This window comes from Clavelina lepadiformis, chromosome 9 (genome assembly GCF_947623445.1).
Source record: "Clavelina lepadiformis chromosome 9, kaClaLepa1.1, whole genome shotgun sequence".
Taxonomy (NCBI): domain Eukaryota; kingdom Metazoa; phylum Chordata; class Ascidiacea; order Aplousobranchia; family Clavelinidae; genus Clavelina; species Clavelina lepadiformis.
The window spans coordinates 2,946,223-2,971,151 of record NC_135248.1 but is presented as its reverse complement, the minus strand read 5'-3'; the positions used below and the strand labels follow the sequence as shown (position 1 = coordinate 2,971,151).

General features: G+C 39.7%; 2 protein-coding genes across 2 annotated transcripts; one reads left to right on the top strand and one right to left on the bottom strand.

The window, feature by feature from the left end:
• The first annotated feature begins 1,271 nt into the window (after positions 1 to 1,271).
• LOC143470492 (uncharacterized) lies at positions 1,272 to 7,351 on the top strand. Its single transcript, XM_076968660.1, has 6 exons — positions 1,272 to 1,334; positions 2,120 to 2,200; positions 5,027 to 5,206; positions 5,306 to 5,908; positions 5,990 to 6,192; positions 6,281 to 7,351. The coding sequence occupies exons 3-6, from the start codon at positions 5,083 to 5,085 to the stop codon at positions 6,731 to 6,733; spliced, it is 1,383 nt and encodes a 460-aa protein (XP_076824775.1). The 5' UTR covers positions 1,272 to 1,334; positions 2,120 to 2,200; positions 5,027 to 5,082; the 3' UTR covers positions 6,734 to 7,351.
• Positions 7,352 to 17,562: 10,211 nt separating this feature from the next.
• On the bottom strand, positions 17,563 to 22,400 carry LOC143470842 (uncharacterized). The gene is made up of 3 exons (XM_076969123.1): positions 22,249 to 22,400; positions 20,463 to 21,200; positions 17,563 to 19,700 (listed from the first exon to the last, which is right to left on the bottom strand). The coding sequence occupies exons 1-3, from the start codon at positions 22,307 to 22,309 to the stop codon at positions 19,015 to 19,017; spliced, it is 1,485 nt and encodes a 494-aa protein (XP_076825238.1). The 5' UTR covers positions 22,310 to 22,400; the 3' UTR covers positions 17,563 to 19,014.
• Between the last annotated feature and the right edge of the window lie 2,529 nt (positions 22,401 to 24,929).

Genomic DNA, 24,929 nt, shown 5'->3' with positions numbered 1-24,929 from the left:
CATTGTAGAAGTACACGGACTAACAGCTTTCAATCTTGAAGTTGAGAATAGCCGCGTGCCGCTGGCCATAAAAAAATCATTTGGTTACTCCATATCTTGTGACAGTTTGTAATGATCACATTTTGGTCGAAATCATCCGGATACCAGGTGAGTATTTCTCCCACTAACCGGCTTTCGCCGCAAGCGTGAAAAGTATGTGGCCTTGTTTTTATACGGATAAGGCTAACTTCAAACATACCTGAGTTGATAACGTCACTGATAATCTTCTGCTTAGTGGTGAGGTAATTTGAGTTTCGATCATCATGTAATGTAAAGATAGGACCAAGACTGAAAAGTCGTTAAGTGAATTAGGCTACTCGTGTTAACGTACTTATTCCGCTAACCTTAATTACACAAATGAAGTTGCGGTGGACAACAGAGTAAGTTATTGACAAAGGGACTACGTTAGGACTTTAGTTTTCGCAACTCTAACCAGCAATGCAGTAATGACGAAAAATAAACAATACGAAAATTTACCAAATTAGGAACAGCTTGCCATTTTTGACTACTGATCACATATAAAAATAAATCATGAAATAACCGTTTTAAACACGAAAGTACGAAATATTCTTTTTACAAATTGATGCTTTTGAATACGTTTTGGTTTTTCATTACTTTACTTTTTGTATTACTGATGATATTTCCGCTTGTTTAAAAACTATAATCTAACATAGCAATTTTGGTATAGCCCGTATTACGGTATCATACGTCCACAGCCGTCACGATAACAGCATATGGAAAGAAAAATAAATATACCAACGGCGTGCTGTGCTGGTAACCAGGACCTATTGTTCGTTGTCGCTATGTGGCTAAATTTTAACTTTGCTGTGTTTTGATGCCAGAAGAATGCTGACAAGTCACGTGACTCGTTTAAACCAATCAAATTGCCACTTTCCCGAGACCGTAGTTTATTTATAGATGGGGAATCCCGAACAGTGGGTATATAAACCATTGCGCAAGTCTTGCGCAACTACCCTCCCAAATTCACTAGATAAAGTTGCTGAAGGAATTTCGTGTTGCTGAAGATAAGTTAAAAAGTATTTCTTGCAAGTGTATAAGCCGTAACCGGCAAAAACGATCAAGCTACTTCTTTTGTTTACTTATTTCGACTATTACAGTCGAAATAAATCGAGAGTTTTGTCAATTTTTGAGCTTTTTACAAGGGGTTACTAGCTCATCTGAGTTAGTAACCGGTTTATATCAAGTTTCCACCTTCATCAAGTGAGGGGAATCTAAACATCAGCTAGACAAGAGTAAAGCTAAGCGAAAAATTTCGTCGCACTTGGAAAATAGTGGTAAGCCAACTTCTTTGTACTATTGTTTGATCTATAGGCTTAGGCTAGTCACAGCCTAGACTTATACTTGAAATTTGGGCTGTGCTAGGCTTTGCGTATAGTGTTCGCCACATTTTAACAGTCTGGCTGTTATTTTAATTAGGCTAGTTTACAGTTGTCATTGTTATGATGATGTTCATAACAAGAATAATTTGTAATTTGGTGGATTACTAAAACTTTTCAGTTGGTGCATTGCTTATATTAGACCAGCATATGCTTGTAAGTTACCGGCACATTTCCAATTTATTTTGACTCATTACTTGATTTTGAACTAAGCTAAATTGTTTCGCCTTGATTTTTGGGATCTAATATACAAGTGCACAACCACAGGATACCTTTGTATACTAGACCCCAGCTACTCAAATTGTGACGTCATCTGGTTGTGCACTTGTATACTAGACCCGATTTTTATTTTGGTAAATCTGTAATTGTAAAACCAAACACTTTTCACTTTTCCCCATATCTAATAGAAAGCATACCCGGTACATATATTTATATATAACAGTTTATGTGGGCATGGCTGGTGCAGGGCAACCAAGGACCGCAAATGGTCGTCGAAGTCTGTTGCCTTGAACCAATGCACACAATGAGTACAAGTTTATGAATACTGGAATATGAATTTATTCTAGTTTTGTTAATTATGTACTTTGGAGCAATTTTAGCATTGTTGCATGTCCAGTATCAACCAAAAAATATGTAACTTTTCATCAAGCATACCAGGTTGTCACTATCTGTTATGTTTATAGAGTACGAAATTACTTCTTACTTGGTCTCGACTAATTCCACCATTTCTCTTAACGAAAGTTCAACTTCTTTTTGCCAAGCAGGTAGGTTCTGCACATGATTGACTGTATTTAATCAATGTGTATTATACACCAGTTGCATGTGGAAATATTTTTTGTGCTTGCAGAGTAAACTGCAGCGCGATATGTGTATTTATGTATTTGGGGACAGATTGTTCTGTTTATATGGTGTCAATTGAAGACAATTTATCATACAATCTTTAATAAGTGCAACCAACAGTTTTTATATGGCTTTCTGGCAATACTGTATATTGAAACCTTGTTTTAAAAAGCAATTCGTCTTTTCTTGGGCAAAATTACAAAGTATACAAATATAAAATTAAAACGCTTGGTTAAGAAAAATGGTCATGTTCGTGGTGTGATCTGGAAAGTCCTTTAACTATCGTAATGCTAAGCATTTTTTTCTTGAAACATGTATTTTTGGTATTCATCCTGTTGACCAAGTATATGGATTGTCTTTGTTAAAAAGAATTTAGTTGAGTCTTTGTCGTGTTAGTATTGGCAGATAAAATTGATTGATCTTATGTCATTTTAATTACAGCGAAACTGCGTAAGTAAGTACCAGACTTTCGCATCGTGACAAACATCTCAGACTGAGAAAGCACTACGTAAATAAAACGTTTCTCCAGACCGCCAAGCAAGCCGGTTTAGGCCGCTTCGATGCGCTTTTCGATAAAGAATTTATGTAACAGAGCCGGCGACTTTACGGTCGAATGAACAGTTGTCACCTTGGTAACGATGACGTCGTTCTTACGTAAGAGTTAACTTTTTGGCCGCCTGTTTTGCTCTGTCATTGTATACGTCACCGACGCGTAATGTTGCATCATGCGAATTTCTTTTTTCCTCATCTTAAATATTTATTGTGACGTCACAGACATTTTTGTCAATGTAACCTTATCAGCGGACTCGGGCTGCTTCAGTTGACTGATTCGCCTCGTGACTGTGAGCGCTGAAAGCGCAGTTGGTAGGTCGACGTGTCCTTGAGAAGTACTAGAAGTTAGACAGATAGGACAAATGAGGGAGAAGGTTTGCAGGGTCTTGGGGTAAGGTTTGTTAAACAATTAGGTCAGGCTTCTGTATTGACATACCGCAGTTTTTCGATTACAGTTTGCCATATGTGGGCGTGCGCCGAGGACCGAGTTTCAGCTTATTGTAATATGTTTAACTTTTGTTACTCTTCTTTACAGACGTAAAAGTTGTTTAATAGTATAAAACAGTTCACTGTTTTGATTATCTAAAATCTTAGCCCAAGTGCTTTTGTGGTTGCGTCCCGTCGCTGTGATTGGTTTGGTGAAGTTGAGAGCTTGTTTTTGAAACATTTCCCATGTTTTCATCTGAGACCGTCGAAGATACAACAACCATCGACTTAAAAACACTGCATCGCCAATCGCATTTACACACAACAATCGAGCGGCAAAACTTCATCAATAATTTTAACGCTTGTTCTTCAATGGGTTGGCATTTGAACAATTGGCATCAAAATATTCCCAAGTCTCCAATTTATCGTTGTTTTTCTTTTAACCAAAGGAACATGTCTAAACGCGCTTAGGCTTTGCCTGAGCTTTCCGATACCCATTTGGGTAATTTCGAGAAAACTCTACCAGCCGAAAGGCTAAATTCAACAGGTATGTGAAAGCGCGTTAGTATGCCTTGCAATTCAGCAATATTGTTTTTAATATATACAATAGGCCTACTGTAAAACGTAAACTGTTTTAAATTGGGTATTATACGTGGCGTACTGGCATGTGATGCAAAGTGAGTTGTCGCGTGAGGTTTTTATGTTACGCGAAAAAACGTGTTTTCTGTGGTCTGGCCATTTCATCTTCATGTGATTGGTAAACCTTTCATGATTTGATTCAACAGCTAACATGGCGTCAGCTGTAAAAATACGCATTTTTCCTATGACTAACAAAAAGTTTGTGACAAAAAATAAAAAATTTTCACCACGGCGCGGATTTTCGTGACGTACACAACTACAACTTTGCATTTGCAAACGAAGCCACAACGCAACCAGAACGTTTTATTGGAATCGCTTGGGTAGGCACGTGACGCAGTAATTCATTCAAGCGTGGGAAGGTATTTCATTCGAAGTGCCGGTTGTTGCGCAATAATCAGCTGTGATCGCGTAACGTTCTACGCCGGCGACACCGGTAGCTCTTCACATACCAATTAAAGGCGGATACTGTTTTCAATGCAAACAAGGCGTGGTGCCATATATGGCATAATATTTTGTCGTTGTTTTTCTATTTGTAGAACTTGGTTCGTTTCTCTTATATCGATCACGGTGTAAACGTTTTGTAAATTTTTATATAACGTAACACCAAAGCACTGCGGTGTCATTGTACAGATTTCATATGATGGATTTTTGCTCGTAAAAAATGACGCAATTAAGATGATTTGCAGCATTTTTGGACTTGGCAGGCAAAAAAATCCCCGCTTTTTTCAGGCCCACTGGGACAGGCTTGGCTCCATGTTGGAGATAATGACGTAGCATCATGTGATGTTTTGTTCGCGCGTGTTGGCCCAGGCAGGTTTAAGCTTGCCTGAAACCGAGAGATTTTGCTCTCGAAAAAAGATGTCTGAGAGAACCAACCGTGCGTGACTTGTACCATATATACGAAGCGATCCGCGTGCGTTTGTTATTGTTGTTAAATCAGCGAAAGCGTTAGCTACTAGTAAAGACGTAACTTTTTTGAAATGATAGACCTTCGTTCGAAAGCTGTACTTAAAACCGGTACGAATTTTAACAATGTATTAGTAATAAACGAAACTTTTTACATAATTTAGATCAGAATCTTACAGTTTTAAACAGAAATAGTACCATATTTGACAGTTGCGTTGTCGTTGCAGAATGGTTGCTACGAAATCCTTTCCTGAACGAGTCTCGCCTACCGCAGTCAGACGATATGGCAGTCTTCAATATGAATTACAGTCAGGGGGGCGATATACCCCTGAGCCCCCCAATGAACCCCGACGAAGTGAGCGCAGAGAACGCGCTCTTTGTCAATGCTTTGCGGACTAACGATAATGGTAAGCATTCTGATTAGATGATAATTAATCATCGTTTACAAGTTAATTTAATTTTGTGTTTTTTTTTGTAAAAATGCCTGACTTGTTCTTTTTTTACAGCATCATGTGCCCCTTCGACTTACACTGATGACGGCAATGCTTATCCCCTATTTTACAATGAATCCGCCCTTTTGGATCCAGTCTTTGACAACGCTGTGGATCCAGCCATTTATCTTAACATTAAAAAGCCTGATGTACAACTTCAGGCCCCCGCTAATGACCACTTGGTCTTCACCAACAACAGCAATACTGTTGTAATTCCTCCTGTAAACGGAGGACTGGCGTTCCCTGCCTCCCAAAGATTATTGGGCTATGAAAGACAGACGTCCCTAAACATTGCCTTAGAAGTCTTGGGAACTTGCCAGAATGAGGAAGTGCAAAATAACGCATCCTTCACAGACCTATACCCCCCAACACCTTCACCTTCTGTGAATGGAGACGACCTTTATTTGAGTCATCCATCGCCGGCATTCAGCCACTACGGAGTCCCGAGCAATGCTCCGGTAAGATGCCGAACTGTGTCCGATGTTACTTCAGGCTTCTTTGTTTCTGCTGCTGAAGAAGACTCTCGCACTCGAGCCTTTTCTGCTGACTGCACTGGATATGGACATGATGTCCAGAACTTTATCCACACTCTCGCCAACTCCCAGTCAACTGAAACTGGTACGTTGAAGACCTGGATAAGTGTTTATCATAATGAGAAATGTTGTTAATTTCCAATGTTAAAATTTGTACTTTTATTAGGAACCACACCAACAGACAATACGAACACGACTGCAAATGATTCATCTACTAATGGTGAATACTCATCCAAACCTGCCGCATCCCTCGAGCCCTTCCAAGCTTACTTGACAAATGCTCCAACTGTTGAAGATGTGGCAGAAGGAAGTCTGGATGTTTATGGCATGATAGATGATGTTATCGCAACAACTGAACCACTAAAAACAGTAAGTTGTAGTTTTCAACACTTTCTTGTTTGCTTGGAATTCAATTACATTACAGCTTAATAACAACATAAAATTCTAATCTTTTAAGGAGCCTATGGAAGACAGCGAAGTCACCGTCAGTCACACGGATAGTGTCGATGCTGACCATTCCTATGCTGCTCAATTCTCCAGTGTCAATGTCCAAGAAATCATTCTCAAAGAAGAGCAGAAACAGACAATTCCTCCTCCACAGGCGACTGTCATTGATCTAACTGAGGAGGAGCCTTGCTCTTCCAAGTCGGTGGATATTTCTTCATCCTCAGCCTCTCCAACAATCATGCAACGTTCCTCTTCCTACAAACGTAAGAGGACACGGAATAATGCCGCTTGCCGAGAGTCACGCAAGAAGAGGAAGGTGCAGCGAGATGAGATGGAGGACAAAGCAGAATATCTCCAGGCAGACAACGAGGAGATGAGGAAGAAGATCGTGGAGCTGGAGGAAGAAGTGAAGAAGACCCGCGAGGAGCTCCTCTTCCGCATGACTAGAGGGCGGGCTAAATAACAACTTGTACATATCTGTGCTTCTGCATTGCTACGTTCACAATTGTCTTATAAAATGCCGCGTCATTTTTCGTCGTGGACAAGTGCGACGTCAACAAGCTTCCCCCTGACAGAGGAGAAAGCCAAGAAAAAATCACGTGCTTATGGCTGGCACTGTCTGTTTTTGTACGGCGCTGCCCGCACTGGCCCAAAGCGGCTTTTACTCGCTACCTAGGACAAATAGGATCTTGCAACACTTAACCTAGTTACGCATTAGTACTCTTTATAGTCAAATTTTTTCTACTGTTCTATTAAATTTCCATAACTTATTTTATTTATTCTAAAACTTTCAGTTTTGATTCATTGATCTGGTTATTCATCTTTTCGAAGTGCTCTTTTTGAAGCGTGTGTGCCTATGAATGGATTGATTTAAGTTCGATTGTTATTTTTGCTTTTGTACGGTTACGTAATGTGTCATTGCAACTACTGTTTCTCGTTCCAAGTTTTAGTATGATTTTCATAAACCCATAAAAAGAAATTATTGAAAAATCCCTTGAGAAAAAAAAACAATGTTCGTTTAGAGTTTTGCAATGTATTCTGTCATTATTGCTACTGTACAACATCAAAAATTCGAAAAAATAAATGTAAATAATGTAAAAACTTCTGTATTAGTCAACACAGGCGGTTGTTAAAGGTGGCGTAAGATTGAGATTATCGGACAGAATTATTTCACCACCGTTCAAATAAAAAGGTTCTCACAATAACTTCGCGTGATAGGCACGCTTAGGAATTGTCGCACACCTGGTTCCAAAGTTCGCTTGACGGTTTTGACAACGCGAAATGATTGCAATTATCTATTTTAATCTCGTAAATCCATAGAAAAACGATCCCCTGGTGCACGAACAAGGTGGAGGCATAATCTGCAGACAAATCCATATCTAGAATGTCCGGCAATCAAAATCAATTTCGTAGCAGTTGTGAAACAACGATCACATGGCGTTTGAGGCGAACAATGCGTTGAAAAACAAAAGAAAGTTATGCGGCAATTGTAAAACAATCGCTTTTAGTTAACAATTAAAAATATGCACATGACATTTGACGGTATCGACTCCAACGCTGCGAAGATTCGTAAAAAACAACTTCCATAACCGCTATAAATATACCCTTTTAAACGGTTGGAGATAGTCTTTGGTTCATTTGAACATTTACTGAAACATATGGCTAGTTATTAGTTGCCACACTGCAACTGAAAGCACCAAATATGGTTTTGAGGTGGGGTCGAGCCTCAAAAGACGATGGTGATGTCATATAAAGACGCACTTTTTTATTGGCTGGGTGATAAACGACTTATAACATGACGTAATCTTTACACACAGTCCCTCTTTTGATTGAAGACACAAACAATACCAAAAAAGGTTTGGGGCTGTTTTTGGTCGGAGGGCGTCGTTGTATGTCTAAAAATTTGGAAGAACGTCTTATTTCAAGCTGTTGTCAAAAAATATGACGTAATACCTTATCTCGTTTTCTCGTTTGGAATTGTCTGTTCAAACGCGGGCTGCTGCTACGCAAGGTGAGATTAGAGGATCGCAAACAAAAGTAGCGACGACCTTTATCGTGTTAAAACGCTGATTTCTTCATTACGACAAAGTCGTGGCTTTATTTGGCGGTGACGTAATTATAAGTCACATGGGGCATCGGGTAAGGACACGAGTACAAATTTGACAAAGCAAATCGTAGCGGGGAGCTTTTCGCGTATCAGACAACCAACGCTGAGCTTTTTTCTTATCCAAATATCAAATTTGATCACTGACAGGCTCCTTTTTTCTATGGTAAATCATGTAACATAATAACGACAGTTATGATGTAATTTGTACAGGGGCATTACATCAGCTTAAAAACATTTTATGCCAGTCCACCAGAAGGTGATTTTCCTTAAACATCTTTTCGACGGTAAGCTGTTAGTTATCGCTTACGTAAGCCCAGTTTTATAGCAGATATCTACGGTTACCTTTGTTCACTAACACGGTTTTATTGCAACAACCTGACATCACTTGCAGACCTTTTCTAGAACTTTCTGTAGTTTTGGTTCCGCAATTGTTTTACCGCTAGGGGGAAGCACAGGCTTAAACTTCACCAGTTCTTTTGTTTTCGACAGGGTGTTGTTAGAAACGGTCATAGTAACAGTCCTTGCTAGATCTTGCTTCGTTTGATAATGATTTGTACTGTTTGCGTAAAATGGCAAATAAATTATATTACAAAACTGATCCAATTTCTGGAAAAAGCATTTTGTAATGCTTTAATGAGTTTATGAAGGTCATTTTGTAGCTAATCAGTAATTACATTATTATAGTGAAGATTTTCAGAGAAAATAATATACACTTAGTGGTTATCTTACTACCACAGTAGACCAAAACCATATTGTAGCTGACTGAAACGCAGTGCAAAGAGAACTTATCATTGTTGTAAATGTTTGATATGCGTATCAAAAGGTATCAAAAGTTCAAACTATTAATATCACCTTTTACCACTTATTTCATCACAGTCTAACATTTCCAATATCCTACAGCGGCGTGAGTAACATATATAATTGTCTTATGATCATCGTTGCACATTCAAAGGTTGTTTAGTGGGTTATATACAAGCCACTACCGTCTGTGCACCGGTTAAAATAGGCAGATACGGGATTCAATTTATAACAAACAAACAAAGACTTTGTGTATTACAGCGGGGCATGGCAGCGGATCACTCATAATCATGGCGGTTTCTTGGCAAGCGCAATTCATCAGGAGACCAGAAGGATGCTTTCCGTTTCCTTTTGCAAAATGAACCAAGTTCTAAAAAAAACTTTTGAACTTTTAAACTTTTTATCCGAAGTCTATTGGCATAAGTACGTTCCCTATATTTTCAAGGAAATTGCGTTTCCGTTGAATAATTTGGTACAGATTTCGCCATATACATTGGTTGGTTACCACACACCTAGTAATTGTAGTAATCGGGACTCGGTAATTGTTCCCCCTTAATCCCTAATCCCTCAGAGACTATAAGTATGTACAATATGCTAAACTAACGCAACCGCAGCCAACTGTCACGTGATTGATTGCACACGGCAATGCATTGTGTGCCTACTCCTGCATACATCCTGTTGCAAATAGTATGTCACGGGTGAAAATGGTCTTGTGAGGGTCGCTTACTTTAAATATAATGCCCCAACGTGAGGTTGCCTACGGCTGAACCTCGGTCTTGTGATTTTTGCTCTATTGTTTACATGTTTTTGTTGCAATAACCCATGGTTTTGTTTTGTCTTTTAATTTTGCCGGTAAATGTTTCGCATTAGTCTGTCTTTCGTTTCATTGCACATCTCCTGGATATGTCTCGTTATTTGTATAAAACTGTAATATAATATGAAGGTTTATGTGATATGATTCACAATACGTGGCGCGTTATTGTTCGCCATGTTGCCATTTGTTATTTTTTGATTTTCGTTTATTATTACTTCTTACGACAAGACAAAGAAAATGCAGAAACTACTTTGGCAAGCATAACACAGACCACTTACGCAGCCCCTTTAATTGCAGCGCTCTTTAATTGCAGCTTTGCAAAGCGAAGAAAATATGATAATTGTGCCAAGTCATTGCGTGTTTCGCCAAATCCAATGAGGAACGTGCCGTTATTATCATCGTTTTTTAATGTCGCAGGTTCTATCAAAAAACCTTTGAAGTTCCGCTAAGGCGGCTTAATTTTACGCGCTTTGCAACACGGAATTATGTAATCTCTGCCCGATTGTCGTTAACGTGCATGGACACATACTGTGTCGTGAAATTAGCGGCTTGATATCGACGTCAAATACGTAAAAGTTCACCTGTAGTTGGCTTTACTTGAACCCATATTAGGCGATTTATGGTGCGCGTTATTTAAATGCAATGTATATGTGCTAAGGCCGCTGTGGTGTTTTCATCGAAAAGCGTTTTACGTAACCGTGTATTTGTCGTCTGCGTCAGTGGTTTCTGAAGATGACGTCACATTTTAATGAGGCGTTTCTCGAGCGCGTGTGTGTCAGTGGAAAAATTATTTCGATCCTCACGTTGTTTGTTAAAAAAAGCGATACAACATCTTAAAAAGAAGCCGTATGGACAAAAATATGAAATGAAAAACATTTTAAACAATGCTGACGACCGAGTATTTTTCTTTGAAAATTCGACTTTGTTTGACTCAGAAACGCCCGTGTTGTGTAGCGACCGTCTGGGGGCTTTTGCACGTGACGTCGCACAGGTTTCCTATTTACATGGCTACGTTTATTAGGGTTGGAATCATTCCTTGCGTAACACTAGAGGCCGTCCGTCAAGTTTTTTCCATTCCTGTTTTCTGAAGGTTTGGGCCAAGGCTTGTTTCCAAGTAACAAGAGGGACGCGGCGTACTCGTTTGACCCCGGGCAAAGGACTGTGTGAAATAATGTCGTCCGATTTGTCGAAAACAACAAATTATTTCTATTTACCTGCCATCGCGGCAGAGGTCATACAAATTCGCGCAATCTCGTAGAAAACAGTCGGGTCTATGATGAATTTAACAAGAGCTGTGTTACTACAACGCTGACCGTTTGGTATTTTCTCATTTTATCGTGACGCTCTGGACGCGGTGAGTAATAATCACAGGAAAAAAACGGTCACAGCAGGTTTTCCAATCGGTTTAATTACAAGGAAGTAAATCTTGCATGTTCATCGCAGCCAAAACCATCTATACGTATTTCTTTATATTCAACTGTAATAGCTTTACGGCTACATGCCAGCCTGGCGCACTTTTTGACCCGACTATTGTGCTCCTAAAATAGAGTCACATGCTTGTTTACCTTTTGTCCTAGCTGAGCTGTGTGCCATGGGTTCAAGCCCTCTTTTGCAACGGATTTAATGAATTGATTTCATTCCAAAGATAACGTAAAATTATGACCTCGTGAGTTTATTTATCCGAGCGAGAACACATGTCGCAATTGTGAGCGAGTCTCTAAACGTGTTTCCGCCAGCTCATTAGTAATTAATGTCATTTGGCGAGCGCCGAAATGTGTTTGAACAATACACTGCTATTTTCTAAGCCAAATTGCTGCTGTATTATATTGCAAGTGTTATATGTTGTATACAATATTTTCCACTTCCATGCAAAGGAGTACAAAAAAGTTTGGAATCCATTTGACGCTTCGTTTTGACCAAAAATTAATTCAAGTGAAATTTAAAGCCGTATCTATTTATTCTGCTGGACACAAAAGGAAAATAAGTCATAAAAATAAGAACTAAGTTACTGTGAAATAGGTTGTAAATTTAGTCTACTTGAAAACACTTAAAGGCGTAATTGTGCGGGTTCTCTATGATTTTTGCGACGTCAATATAATTACCTGAAAGTCGTAAAAGTAAAACTGTAATTAGTTTTGTGAGATATCATCATTTGTTTTTGTAAGTGATTTCTCGGAATGATTAAGGCGTTTTTCGTAAGAAGCGTTTGATTTATGGGAAGAAAAAACACATCAATATTTTAATTGTTTCGGTATCTCAAAATTACAAATTGACACCACACCAACCATTGAATCGTCACACGCGAAATCTCTGTAGCTTTGTTAAATGGCAACAACCCAATAAACAGGCTTTGTTTTTTTATATCTCGAGATTGTTCAATACAGGTGTTCAATTTATCGCACTGTACAAGATTTCAAATGGGCAGAATTTACTGTTTGCTATTTATAGAGCACAATAACAACGTTGCAGTTCATAAATGCAATAAACATCTGTGTGGCCCACCTAATTTTAGCACTTGTATTAATGAATGGTTGTTACTCGGCTAAGCATGCGTTTTTGCGCAATATATTTCACTAGCTATTTCATAATTACAGTAGTTCACGTGTTTATTCCAATTTCCATCATTTGCTGACCTTTACAGGTTTACAAAATTCTATCAGGGTTTATAACTTACGGCGAACTCTAATATTAATGCAATTTGAAAGCACGAACGATTTACAAATCGGCTACTGATCACCTTGCCAAGTGACTAACAACACGCTTGACAAAGTGATTGACGTGCGAATGCGCACTGGGACTGCAATCCGCTTCCCTTTTTGATAACATTATAAAGCAACCTACGTCAGCTCGCATCACGCGAGTATAGACAAGACGGACATTGGAATACGATGAAAACAAAGGTATTACGCAAATCGGGCCTGAAAACGCGTTAAACAGGTCCTTCTACGGTTTTGTTTTCGTCACCATGTCTGTTTTACCTCGGGCTGAAAGCGTATTCCAGCAAAATATCCGCGAGGTCTGTAATGACGTCACACGGTTTTGCAGCAAAAGCGAGTTTGGAATTGTGCAATGGATCTCTTTAATTGGGTCATTTCCTGAGCTAAGTCGCATAAAGGCCATCGCTGAACTGCCTTTCGGTTGATGAAAGTTTGCACAAGCGGGACCGTTTTGCAAGTGGGCCACTAGTAGTGCCATGATGGTGTACGTTTTGCGCGACCTTTGTTCGCTTAGGAATCAAAGGCGACTTCTATGTTTTGGTCTGCAATGCTGCAAAAGTGTTTTGCATAAATCGCCGCGGGAGTAGATTTTAAAGCGATAAACTATCGCTGACCCAATCTAAAAGAGACATAAGTCCTTGGTGTCAGCAAATATCATTTCCAGAAACTTTTCCACAACGTACATCGCCATCGTTTGTTTGATTTTGCGCAGCCAATGCGATGTCGACTGTGATTGACAGTATTGCTTGTACATTGCATCACCCTAAGTATCCGCACCGCTTCTACTCCTATATCCTGACGTGTGTGTATATGTATACTATAACATATGGACAACCGCAAGCTATTAAATTCTGCTTCGAAAAAAACTTTTCCGTACGTCGCTTTACGGTTCGCTGCCTTTATACCGTAATTTGACTGGCTTTACGTTACGCAAAATTGGTGCAATATCACCTGCTAAGCTTATACAAACAATGGCCTGATACATGGTAAACGTCGGTGTTCTTTTCTTATTTTGATTGCGTGTTAAGCATCAACGATACTCGATGGTAAAGCTGTCATTTAATTAGATTTTATTGTTCAAGAAAAATTAATTAATTTACGTTTACGATGTTATACGATGTTTATTGTTCTTCTGTATTGTTCTGGAAACTTAACGTAATTCGATCCAATAAAACTCCGTTTTAAAAATATATTGTATGATTCGTCGGATGATATAACTTGCAAGTATTGTGTAACCGCAATTTTGTTCTTGCCCGATATCAGGTAACATCGTCACCGTTCCAAGCGCGACTAATAAAGAAAATTAACCGAAGCGACTTGCCTGGACGTATCATTTTCAGAAAAGCCAAACCCGTAATTTTAATCGAAAGCGTGTCTACCGTTTTGAGCAAATGCCAGCTTTGACGAACACAAACAAAAGATTTCTTTGTTTAGCACGCAAGCACTGAGCGAGCAGCGAAGACAGCTTTTACGGTTCGGGTAATTCCGCCTTTTTCCCATCAGGGGAAGCACCGACAGAGTGTATAGAACTTTCTAGAATTCTGATAAACTTGAGTGCGATTGTATTAATAAGTAAATTTTAAAACGTTTTCTAACTGCCGCAGGTTAATATCGCCTTCCTTATGCGGTAATATGTAGAACAGAAACCAAAAAGGAATGGTAGCACCAAATATGCCTTTTGTTTGTTTTCCTCTGATTTTGACGATTAATATTTTAATAAACCAACGCGACATTAGGTCACTTGTTATGTCGCATTCTAGATGACGCGCTATTATCTAATTTTTATTACGCCCTGGCAAGTAACGGCGCCACTACTATAGTGAGGGTATATATTAAAAGGGTTACTGTCGCGCTTGTGTTTAATTTGTGTTCATAGGCGTTACCCATTGCTCTAAAACAGATTACATCATCGATAGTGATTTCCATGGGCATCGTAAAGAAACTACACACGACCATCGGTTGTAGCTGATGGTTTACGTCATAAAAGTGATTACGTAATAGAATATTTACAAGTTCACGTAGACCGTAAACTATGCGAAGGCATTCGCCGGGTTTAAAAAAAGTGCATCGAGTTAAGTGCACATGGCCATAGCAATTGCCGGCGAAACCGAAAGCGGCTTTCTTGGTTTAACTTTTTTGCAGGTGTCTATTTATGAATCTTGGTATTTATCTCACGCTGCACAGTCGACCTTTGGCAAAAAAATTCTGTTGTTTCTCCAAAAACAACGAGAGAATCGCGCGTCAAATATATCTGTATTGTGCAAGCATGCTATTTCGAAATGCAGATTTGTTAAAAGCAGAATTGCTAAAAATTGACCCTTTTCATGTACACAAAGGGGTAAATGTAGAAATGGGTCGTATTTTGGGGATAGCAGAAAAGCATGCAATGGAATAAAAACACGCATGGATATTTTTGCATTCACAATATAGGTGCAAGTGTAAAAATCGACTATTCAAATCGTCTTATGGGCACACACAGCAACCCACACTATTCCCCATTCGCCTTCATTAAATGCTTGGCGCTGATGAATCAATTGCCCAGCTGACCAATATGCACTCTGTGTAAGCAAGTATACTATGCAGTTGCTGCTGCTTCCGCATGTTGTGTTCAAATCCACTGCATCTGCTTGCGTGCGTGAGTTTCTTTTAAAGTCGTCCCAAATATAGCGACTACGTCAATGCGGTTGGACTTCTTTACTTCTTCAAGCAATGGCCGATTTTTTTGCGATCATTTTTTTCCACTTATTTTTGCCGAAATTCGATGTAAAAAAAGACGTCTAAATTTAAACGCCAATAAATTCGACGCGATTGCCGAGCTCTACGTCAGAACTGCACCGTTACTGGCACCCACCTTGCAAAGTTTTCATGGTTTTTGAAAAAAGATTTTCAAATTAAATAAAGTCCGAAAAAGTATATTTAGACATCAAAAATGCTGTAAACAGATGGTGGGTTTATTTGGTCAATCTTAAGTTACCAATCTTTGTTCCCTTCAACTGTTTCTAAATTTAGACGGGCGCCAATTCACAGTCGTCTTCCAAGATTAGTGAAAATGATATCAATATAACTGTTAGACCGACGTCAAGTGGCCCAAGCGCCACTGGAAGTATATTGTTTGGTTAAACTGAGTCAACCAGCGCGTCGCACGAACATGGGCATTATGAGTCACAGATTCTCCGTGTAAGGAGATACATCATCGCCTCGAAACGGCAAGCTTGAAGCTACGAACAAAGAAAACCTGCTAATTAATTTTCAAGTGCTGCAATCGAGTATATCCTTATGGATTTATGCACTCCTGAAAGGTCATCAGCTCGTTTTAAACCAGTTTGACAACAACAAGGGCCTTAAAACGACATTGATTTGCATATGGCCGCTACCAGCAACCTATTCAATTCCTTAAAAACGAGTATTGACCTACTGTTTATGATTTCTACTTCCAAACAAAACAACTTTTACAGTCTTGACTTTTCATAAACATGGCAGCAGAAGACGAGTAGGTCGTTTTCCCCGTAGCGTGATCACAGCGGGAAGCCCTTATCGATTGCGTGAAGCCGTTGCAAAGTCATGTAAGCTTCTTTGTTTGCGAAAATGTCGCGATCGTATTTTTTATCGCCATGGACGACAATTACCTCAGCTTAAGTCAGACAGTTTTTATGTTGATCGTCAGCAGAGCATGCACAGTACACACACACACACATCAGTTCTAGCGCGTTTCGCTCCTACTTGGCTCAGCGAGATCGTTTAATTATGTTTGCTGTTTCGATTTTAAGGTATTATTTTCGTTGGCAAATCAATCAAACGCGAGCCTTTTATTTACTCGGAATCGCGGGCGCTACCGCAGCTCCATTTTTAATACTCAGTTAATCTAGGAGTCACATCGAGTTGTTTTTAACATTGGTTGGTGCTAAATAAACAAAAAAGGCGATGGGTGATGTGTACTGAGCTTATAATTAGTGGCTTTTGTGTGTCGATAAAGAGTTTCTGGCGATATTGTGACTTCATTTCATTCTATCTGGGAGATCGAATTAACCTTATCTATTTAATACGTGTGGTAGCTTGGCTGTTGTAATCACTCGATTTGAGTTAACTTTGTTTATGAAACACGCAGCAGATAAGCGTCATTCATGAACACCACTTATCTAAACAAAACAATCCCTGCTGGTTTATTCCTAGAAAGGTTTGATGGGTTCTCTTCTTACGGGAGATTATTAAAACAGCTGAGGCTTAAATCGAGACCATCTTGTCACAACTAGCACTGTTGTCATTAACTGTTGCACCTGTGTAAATAGTGTTATTAGCCCAAGCACCAGAGAGATGGTATTGATCAATAAATATGGGCATTATGTTCGGTTCGCTTTCGCCTGGAGATGCAATTACGCCTTTACCCATATTACATGCCTTTGTGTATCGAAGGCAGTTTATTGTTATTAGTTTTCGTTAAGCGCTCTATTTTTTCGATTTATTTTTTTGCTATTTTATTCTTTGAGTTCGTTGACCCTAGATCGCGCGTTTCAACAAATACGGCGGCGGCATAAACACGAGATGAGTATTGTCGTTAAAATACGTGATCTTAATTAAACTCGCTTGAAACAAATAAATAACCGCAAAGTATATAAAGGTAAACAAACGGGGTTAGCGGGTGTGGTACGCTTTTTATCGGACAGTTGTGTGGAGAGTCGCTTGTCTTTGTTGGGTTAATCCGTTCTTTAATAAAGCTCCTGCTGACCATTTCTGCCTAATAAGCAGAAAATTGCGCCAAGCTAACTTGTTCGTTTTAACACTTGACCTATATGTTGCAATTTCATTTTCATTTAACTAACTGGGCCAAGACTAAAAATAGCATTCTGCAACGATAACAATTTTTTTGGGTTTTTGTCAACTTTTATTGAAAGCACAGAATTTTTAAAAGCGGCAAGTGGAACAGAAGCAAAGAAAATCACGATATTGCAGCAACAGCAGGAACTATAATAGTTATGGAACAAGAAATCCTTTTCGTTACCAGCGCGAAAAACGATTTTCTTACTTATATCGATTGTCTGGTGGGCCAATTTACTCAGAAAACGGCCAGCGTTCTTCTGAGATGTCATGATTGATTTTAGAGCTAATTAATTCGCGAATTTCCAATTGCTACTGTGAAAGGATTCAAATCGTAGAATTAAAGACATCAAAAGCTTCGCAATTGTGAGGCAATTCCAACAAGGCTGCTGTATGCTACCAAAATTCGGGCACATTTTGGTAGAAAACAGCGTTACCAGGGAACAGCACACAGATTGCAAAATTCAGCTCAATGCAAAAAAACAAGTGTCGTACAGCAGTGAAAAATAGAAAGAAACGAGAAGAAAAAATCTGGAAATAACACGAAAAGGTAAAACATCACAGAAAAAAAACATTTCGCTAACATTCGGCCGAAAAGCCTTCACAACCAGTACAAACTCATTGTCAGGATAATTATCAAAAATACACCTGAACGCATTGGCCTAAAACAAACTGCTGTATCATGCTGTGCGGTAACATTTTCTACAAAACTACTCTTCTAAACCAACAGTCACACATACAAACACACAGAGATCAAGAGTCACACAGGCTACAGTTACACAAGAGAACATACAAGTTTGGCAAGAAGAAATAAGGATCATCGGGTGTCGCAAATAGGTATAAAAAAGTCACGCAAGCCAAACCAGCTCTCCCTCACGATATAAAACGGCCGTGTAAGAAACCATCTATCTCATCTGACGCCGTATTAAAAAACTCGGGCGTCGGGTTCTTTGTCTCGGCGATTTCAAGGCACCTCGTCGTTCGCCCTGATTGGCCGCAAGGTTACATTCATTCTCACAATGAACTGATACTATACAATAAGAAAATAAAACAATAGAAAAAGGGAGAAAACGTTTTTAAATAACGATTAGAGGCACCAGGAGTGGAAAAATAATAACAAAAACAAAACAATGTCAAATAAATAAAAAAACATTCCGTAGAAGAAGATTCCCAAGCGATTGGATTGACATAAAGTTAACCAGATCTAACCAAGCTATGGTAAAAATTAATTTATGTTAGCATTAAAGTACATTTGATCGTCCTGCGCATAATTCTAATAGCTCATCAGATATTAGCTAGTTAATAATAAAATTAGACAACATGCTTTTCAAAATACAAAGCAGTGTGTTTAACGGACGAACATACATTAATTGTTTCAACTTTTGTCTTGTCTTTATCTCGGCCAGTGCTAATTGCACAGCTGTAATCGTGTTGTTTTTCGCGAGTCTGACGGCGCTCGGGTTATCACTATGTACAGGTAGGGGCTTTACGCCCTTCTAGACGAGGCTGTGGCTGCGACCGCGCCGAAGAACTTCCGCCTTAGCCTCCTTACACTCTTTTTCCAATTGTCGAATTTTCGCCTTCAGTCCTTTGTTTTGATCTTCCAAATATACTTGTTGACGCTCGCGTTGTTCCTTGCGCATCTTACGCCGTTGTCGAGAAGCTCGGCACGCGCGATTGTTGCGGATTCTGCGGCAATCGAGCCGGTCTTGTTCGGTCAAAAACCGATCCCGATCCTGGAACGCTTGGTTGATTTCCTCCTTGGAGCCCGGACTATTGACCTCCTCCAACTCCACAGAAAATGGAGAATTCGTTCCGATGCTCAATCCGTCAATGTCAACGTTCGATAAACTGGACGTGGAAGTTGTGTGTGCTCGCGCAGTGATTGCGCTTGTGGTGGGCGATGTTACGCTGTCGGCTTGGACGCTTCTGATGCGGCCACTGTTGGGAAGGGAATGGGCCCCGCCGAAATTGTGCGTCTGTCCTGTGAAGTTGGGGCAAGATTGTGACTCCTTAAATGTGTTCTGGGGACTGTAATCTGGACAAGGAAAGCACGCGTTGCCAGGAGACTGCATGTATGAGTCAAATTCGTATTGTTGATTTCGCTGTTGATATGCTGGTGAGGTGGCATTTGACTCTTCCGGGGAGAAAACTGGATAATCGAGCGACTTGAACTCCAATTCTACAAAATTAAGACAAAGAATTCCTTTAAAAAGCTGTAAATGGATTAAGCTCGAAAAATACAATACAAATAAAATAAGGAAAAAAATTCGGGCCAAGTATGGATTACGATACGCGCTAAGTTCGGAAATAGCGCTATATCGAATATTCGAAAAAAATCGATATTTTCTAAGTGCCCGCTACCTCTGTAGCGGTTTTATTTCTTTTGTGTAATGAATTGCCAATATCTTGGATCCGACGAAATGCAACTGAGCAAGCCCAGACTTGCGCTGGTCTTTAAATACGCAAAACAAAACACCTTCGTTTGTAACAGGTCGCTGGCTTGACACATGATACGGGCATAGGTTTAGCAGAAACAAACAATTAGAGGCCCCAACTGTTGCGTTTAGAAGTGGGCCGTGGCACCTGTTTTTGTTAGCGTATGCGTTTTTGCGTGGGCGAGTCCAAACAGGTACCGCCAAGTCACGTGCACAACTCCTGCGCTAGTTAAGGAGAAGGGTATAATGGGCTTGCGCAGCTCTGTTGGGGAACAATAAAACTGGCGACTTAAAATGGCGGAAAATCGATACCAGCCCTTGACTTGACAATTTAATCAAAAGTGATTTTGTTTATTCAACTGGAAATTAAACGATTTTAGACATTATACGCGCACCCTCGGCAAAAGCGAAAAATCCCCGCTTAGAAGTGGCACTTCCCCGGTATAAACAATAACATCACGACTAAAAGCTACTTTAACAAACTCATTGCAGCACTGGGTACTTACCATTAAAGAAAACGTTGGCCTCTGCATTTTGACCAGCAGGGCTAACTGCACACAACGCAGGCGACAAATTGAACGCTGCGTCGTGTTGATATTGCTCGAACGGAAACGGTTCGGGACCGGGACTCGTGGAGATGTTGCTGTATGCTGGCGAACAACCGTACTGGCTGTAGGTATCAGAAACCGGAGCACCGAGAGTTGTCCTGTCAAACTGCTCCTCGGAGATCATTCTTTGCATGTCAGATGCATTCGGATTTCTTCTGATATCTATTGGTTGGCTGGCGGCACAACCCATCATCTCTGCTTTTCCTGCCTTGGGCGAAAAGGCTGTCGATGACTTCGAAAAGTCGCTGATTTTGTGATTCTCGATCACCTCTAAAACAGTGTTTATCGAGTACTGGCGATCCATTTTCGGGGGACCTGCCCTCAAGACCTCAGGAAACGCCACTTGGTCTTCGTCAATGAACGAAGCTTTCCCGAACCTACTAGCTCTTTCTTCTGACACTGTGTAGCCGGTTTGATTTGCGAAAAGCTGTAGGTTTATATTGTTCACGCCCCCGGTATTAACACATGATGACTGGTGATGCACGCTTGCGTGTTGCGCATGCGTCATGTTAGGTGGATATTGGAGGAACATTGCGTCGCTCTTCTGTTGTTCTGAAGTTGGCGCGCTAGGTTGCTTGTTGCTTTGATCACAAAGAAAACTATTTGAATCAGTCAGGTGGCTGTGCTGATGCGGTTCTGAAATGAAAATGAACAGTTAATTGTACATATACCATCCACTACCGTCAACAAGAAAAAAGGTCGGTCAATCAACGTCATAATACATAAGATAACAGCTTGGCCTAACGCCACCTAGTCACACGAAAAATGGCGCCGTATATTTTCCACCACCAGTATATAAATCATCTCCCGTGACTGCTATTCACAACTACCGGTGGTCATAGGTTTCAAAATTAAGCCTAACCAATCTCTCCGCTTTTTTCTTGCCGCTATGACCAGCGAATGTTACGCGTTCTCCTACGCAATTCCAGTTCCTCCTTTCGCAGATGACACGTGACAAATCACATAATCGGTTACAACGTCACACCCTTGTAAATATCAAATGATAAAACCAAGCGATATTATGTGACTGCCGGTAATACCCACGTTTTTAAGTTTGGCAAAACTGTTTCAAATTTTCCAATAGAACAAACGCCTGATGGCCTAAGCTTTGTAATCAATACACTGTGCGTGTGTCATAAGACACACTAGCAAGCCCATTGTATTCCTATAACCATCCAAAAATAAGCCATACGTCACCATGGGATGCAAGTTCGACGTAATTTTTAGACGCCACTAAATATATGACGGAAAACATAAGCAACCGTACATATGCGCGAAACAATACAAGTAGTATGACATAGACCAAAGTTCGACGCAAGTTAGCTTGGTTTAGTTCACGATGCTGTGATAAGTCTTGTTACCGACACTAGCACAGAACATCATAATGCCGCATTTCCGCACCATTAGGCCTTGCAACTTTCTACCCCAAACGTATATTAAGCTAAGCGTGTTGCTACGTCATGCGTTAAGTTTAGAACGAGCATTAATTATTTGAGTCCGAAATCGGGAGATAAACTAAATCATCTCGATCAGTTGCTGTTTTTTACAGTTGTCGCGAATTACTATAGACCACCACGATACACCATTGTCTATGCATAATTCAAATGACAAAATCAATAACAAAGCAAAGTTCTGTATACCAACACTTTAACTGCGGAACAGTATCAGAAATAACTTCACTTACCGCCTTTGAAGAACGCTTCCTCTGCTGTTTGGGATACAAAGAATCTTGACGTATTGACCATATTCCGAATTGAATAATCGTATGCTACCTAGAACAGATAGAACCATCACATATAACACGTCCTTGCAGACTGAATACAACCGTAGAATGGTTTGACTTGCCAGTTGCGTAATTGTTATAAACCCCGACAGAAATAGACAAAAAAAAGCCATTTCTGGTGAATCCCCTGGTTTTGTTTTTTCCTCGAGCGCGCCTGCTCATCCGCTCATCTTTGTTTCTTTATTATCTTCAGGTCTAAGGCGTGTCAGAACTTGCCTCTTGAAAAGTGTGGTCGCGTGTTAGGCAGTTCGCCTGGTTTACGGACTTTGCTTACTTCAAATTCGTTTACGGAGGTCAAAACGAGTCGAAAACTACGGTGAGTCCCCGCGAAATAAATATTGCCTATTTTCAACTTCAGACGACTGTTTTTAATGACGTGTCATCGAAGCTGCCCTTCCCCACCCCTACAAACACTACAGCCATAGGTGAGAATGCAAATGGAGTCTCAAGAAAAGAATGAAAGAACATGACGATTATCTTGGTCACGCGCAGGAAAAGGAACTGTGAATTAACCCCACATATCCCCGTTTTAACCACAAACAGCTTGACTGTGAAAACAAAAGGCCAGACGAGGACGGAGAAAACAAGAAAACAGCAGCCCCAGGTCAAATACAGTTCGTGTATCACAATAAACACGAAAACACTACATAAGATTTTTACCCAAAGCATTCTTCTAGGGTTATTTTTAAATAACAAACCTCTCACATGCCAGTGTGATATGGTACCAACTGCTTACGTTACAAGAAAAATGGCGCTCTAAAAAACGATTTGTCTCATTTTAAGTTTCATAATTTCCGATAAAAAAAAATACAAAAATTCAGTGCAAGGAAATCGTAGGAGAGTGAGTATAGGCCTAATCCAAATTTATACTCTTATAGATTAGCCTACATATCCTTATCCAAAGTATGCGGTCGCTTGGTTTACAATGTATGATATCATAGACATTTATTGACGGCATGTCGTTGTGGTCGCTTCACGAAATATTTTCTTTTCTCAACAGCAAAGGTTTCGATTTTCAAACGAAAAGAGGAAGCAGTAGCGAAAAGGTTATGAGGACAGGTATTCGTGTGTCAATTGTCATAAAATAAAAACCCTTTTGTACGCGAACTGCTATTGTCATGCTACTTATCGTTAATTTATAGCCTGTTACAATGCAAATGTAGATTTTATCAGGCTATACCTAGAGCAGCTCCCTGCCAAATGACCACCAGCAATAAAGGTGCTGGTAATCTCCTGATCAACTACCTCTGAATTTTCCCCGGTACTTTTTAAAAATCTGCAGTGGTTATGCATTTTGTGCTGACATAGAACAAAATATGGCATGAAATTGTTTACATGTGCAGTGTTGTGTCAATATTTATCGAAAATGCATTTCTCATAATTTTGTCCTACAATCCGGAACGCGTTATGGCCGTAGGTAGCTTACTCTGTTTATTAGCTCACCTACAAATTAAATTTGTTTAAACGTTTGTTAACCCCATTTCGTGTATGAAAATGCGTGGGAATTTGTTAGCTTTAGTGTATAAATAGCGGTACTGGCGTGCGGTCGAGTTTCGATCAATTGCCAATAGTCATTAAGGTGGGCGATGTCATGATCCTGATGTCCAGGTTATGGGCACTTTCTCTCAAACGATGACAAAATTAACACTTTAAACCTTAAGCCCTGCCTGAAGCCTTTTGTTGTTCAGAAATGTGGCTGTTGTGCGCAGTTAAAGATGCATTTTTCGCCACGTTATTACCACCTAGCGGTTGGTGATAAAGCGTTGCAAAATTCAACGTTTACATATTGGGAAACAAAAATATTTTATATGAATATCTGAGACCGTTTTCTTGTGTTTAATCTTAGAAGCTTATATTTTCTAGTGCTCTGGTAATTAAGGTACAAATATTTTTTTCTGACGTTTATTCGTAACGTAGGTCATATTGTTCCTTTGTGGCCTCTCGCCACTAACTCTGCGGAGCAAAAATTACTAACCGGTATGGCACAAAAAAGCATGCTCACGAAAACTATAACAAACGGTAGAGAGTTATAAAACCTCAAAGGTTTATAAATTGCAAGATGGAATTAAAACAATCGTGCTTTAAGATGACAGATCAGCACGACCACCGAATCCAGTACCTTAGCTACTACTGTAAGTCTATTTTTCATTTTGTAAAGAAGTGCAAAATTTTATGTATCCTATGACGCAAATCAATAGATTTGTTTTCTAGAAGTAATTACGCATCTTTTTTCAAAACATATCTCGTTAAAAAAATAACTCACAATTAGGTTACAGTTAACGTTTTTCATGTTTTTACTTACATCTTTTATATAAGTTGTGTCGCCTTAAATCGTTTGAAAACGCAGCTTTTGTTACGAGTAAGGTATGAAATAATATCATAATGTATATTATTGGGCCGAGAGAAGTTTTGTACGACTTAAACCCGGCGACGATTCCTCATCGCTCCAGCCCTGGTTACCGAGCTTATCTTTGTGTAAGTTCCGATAAACGCGCAATTATATTTTTTTAATTTTTATGTCAAATTAGCAGATTTAAAACTGTTCACTTGAACCACTTAACAAGAGCAAGCCTCGTTCAAGC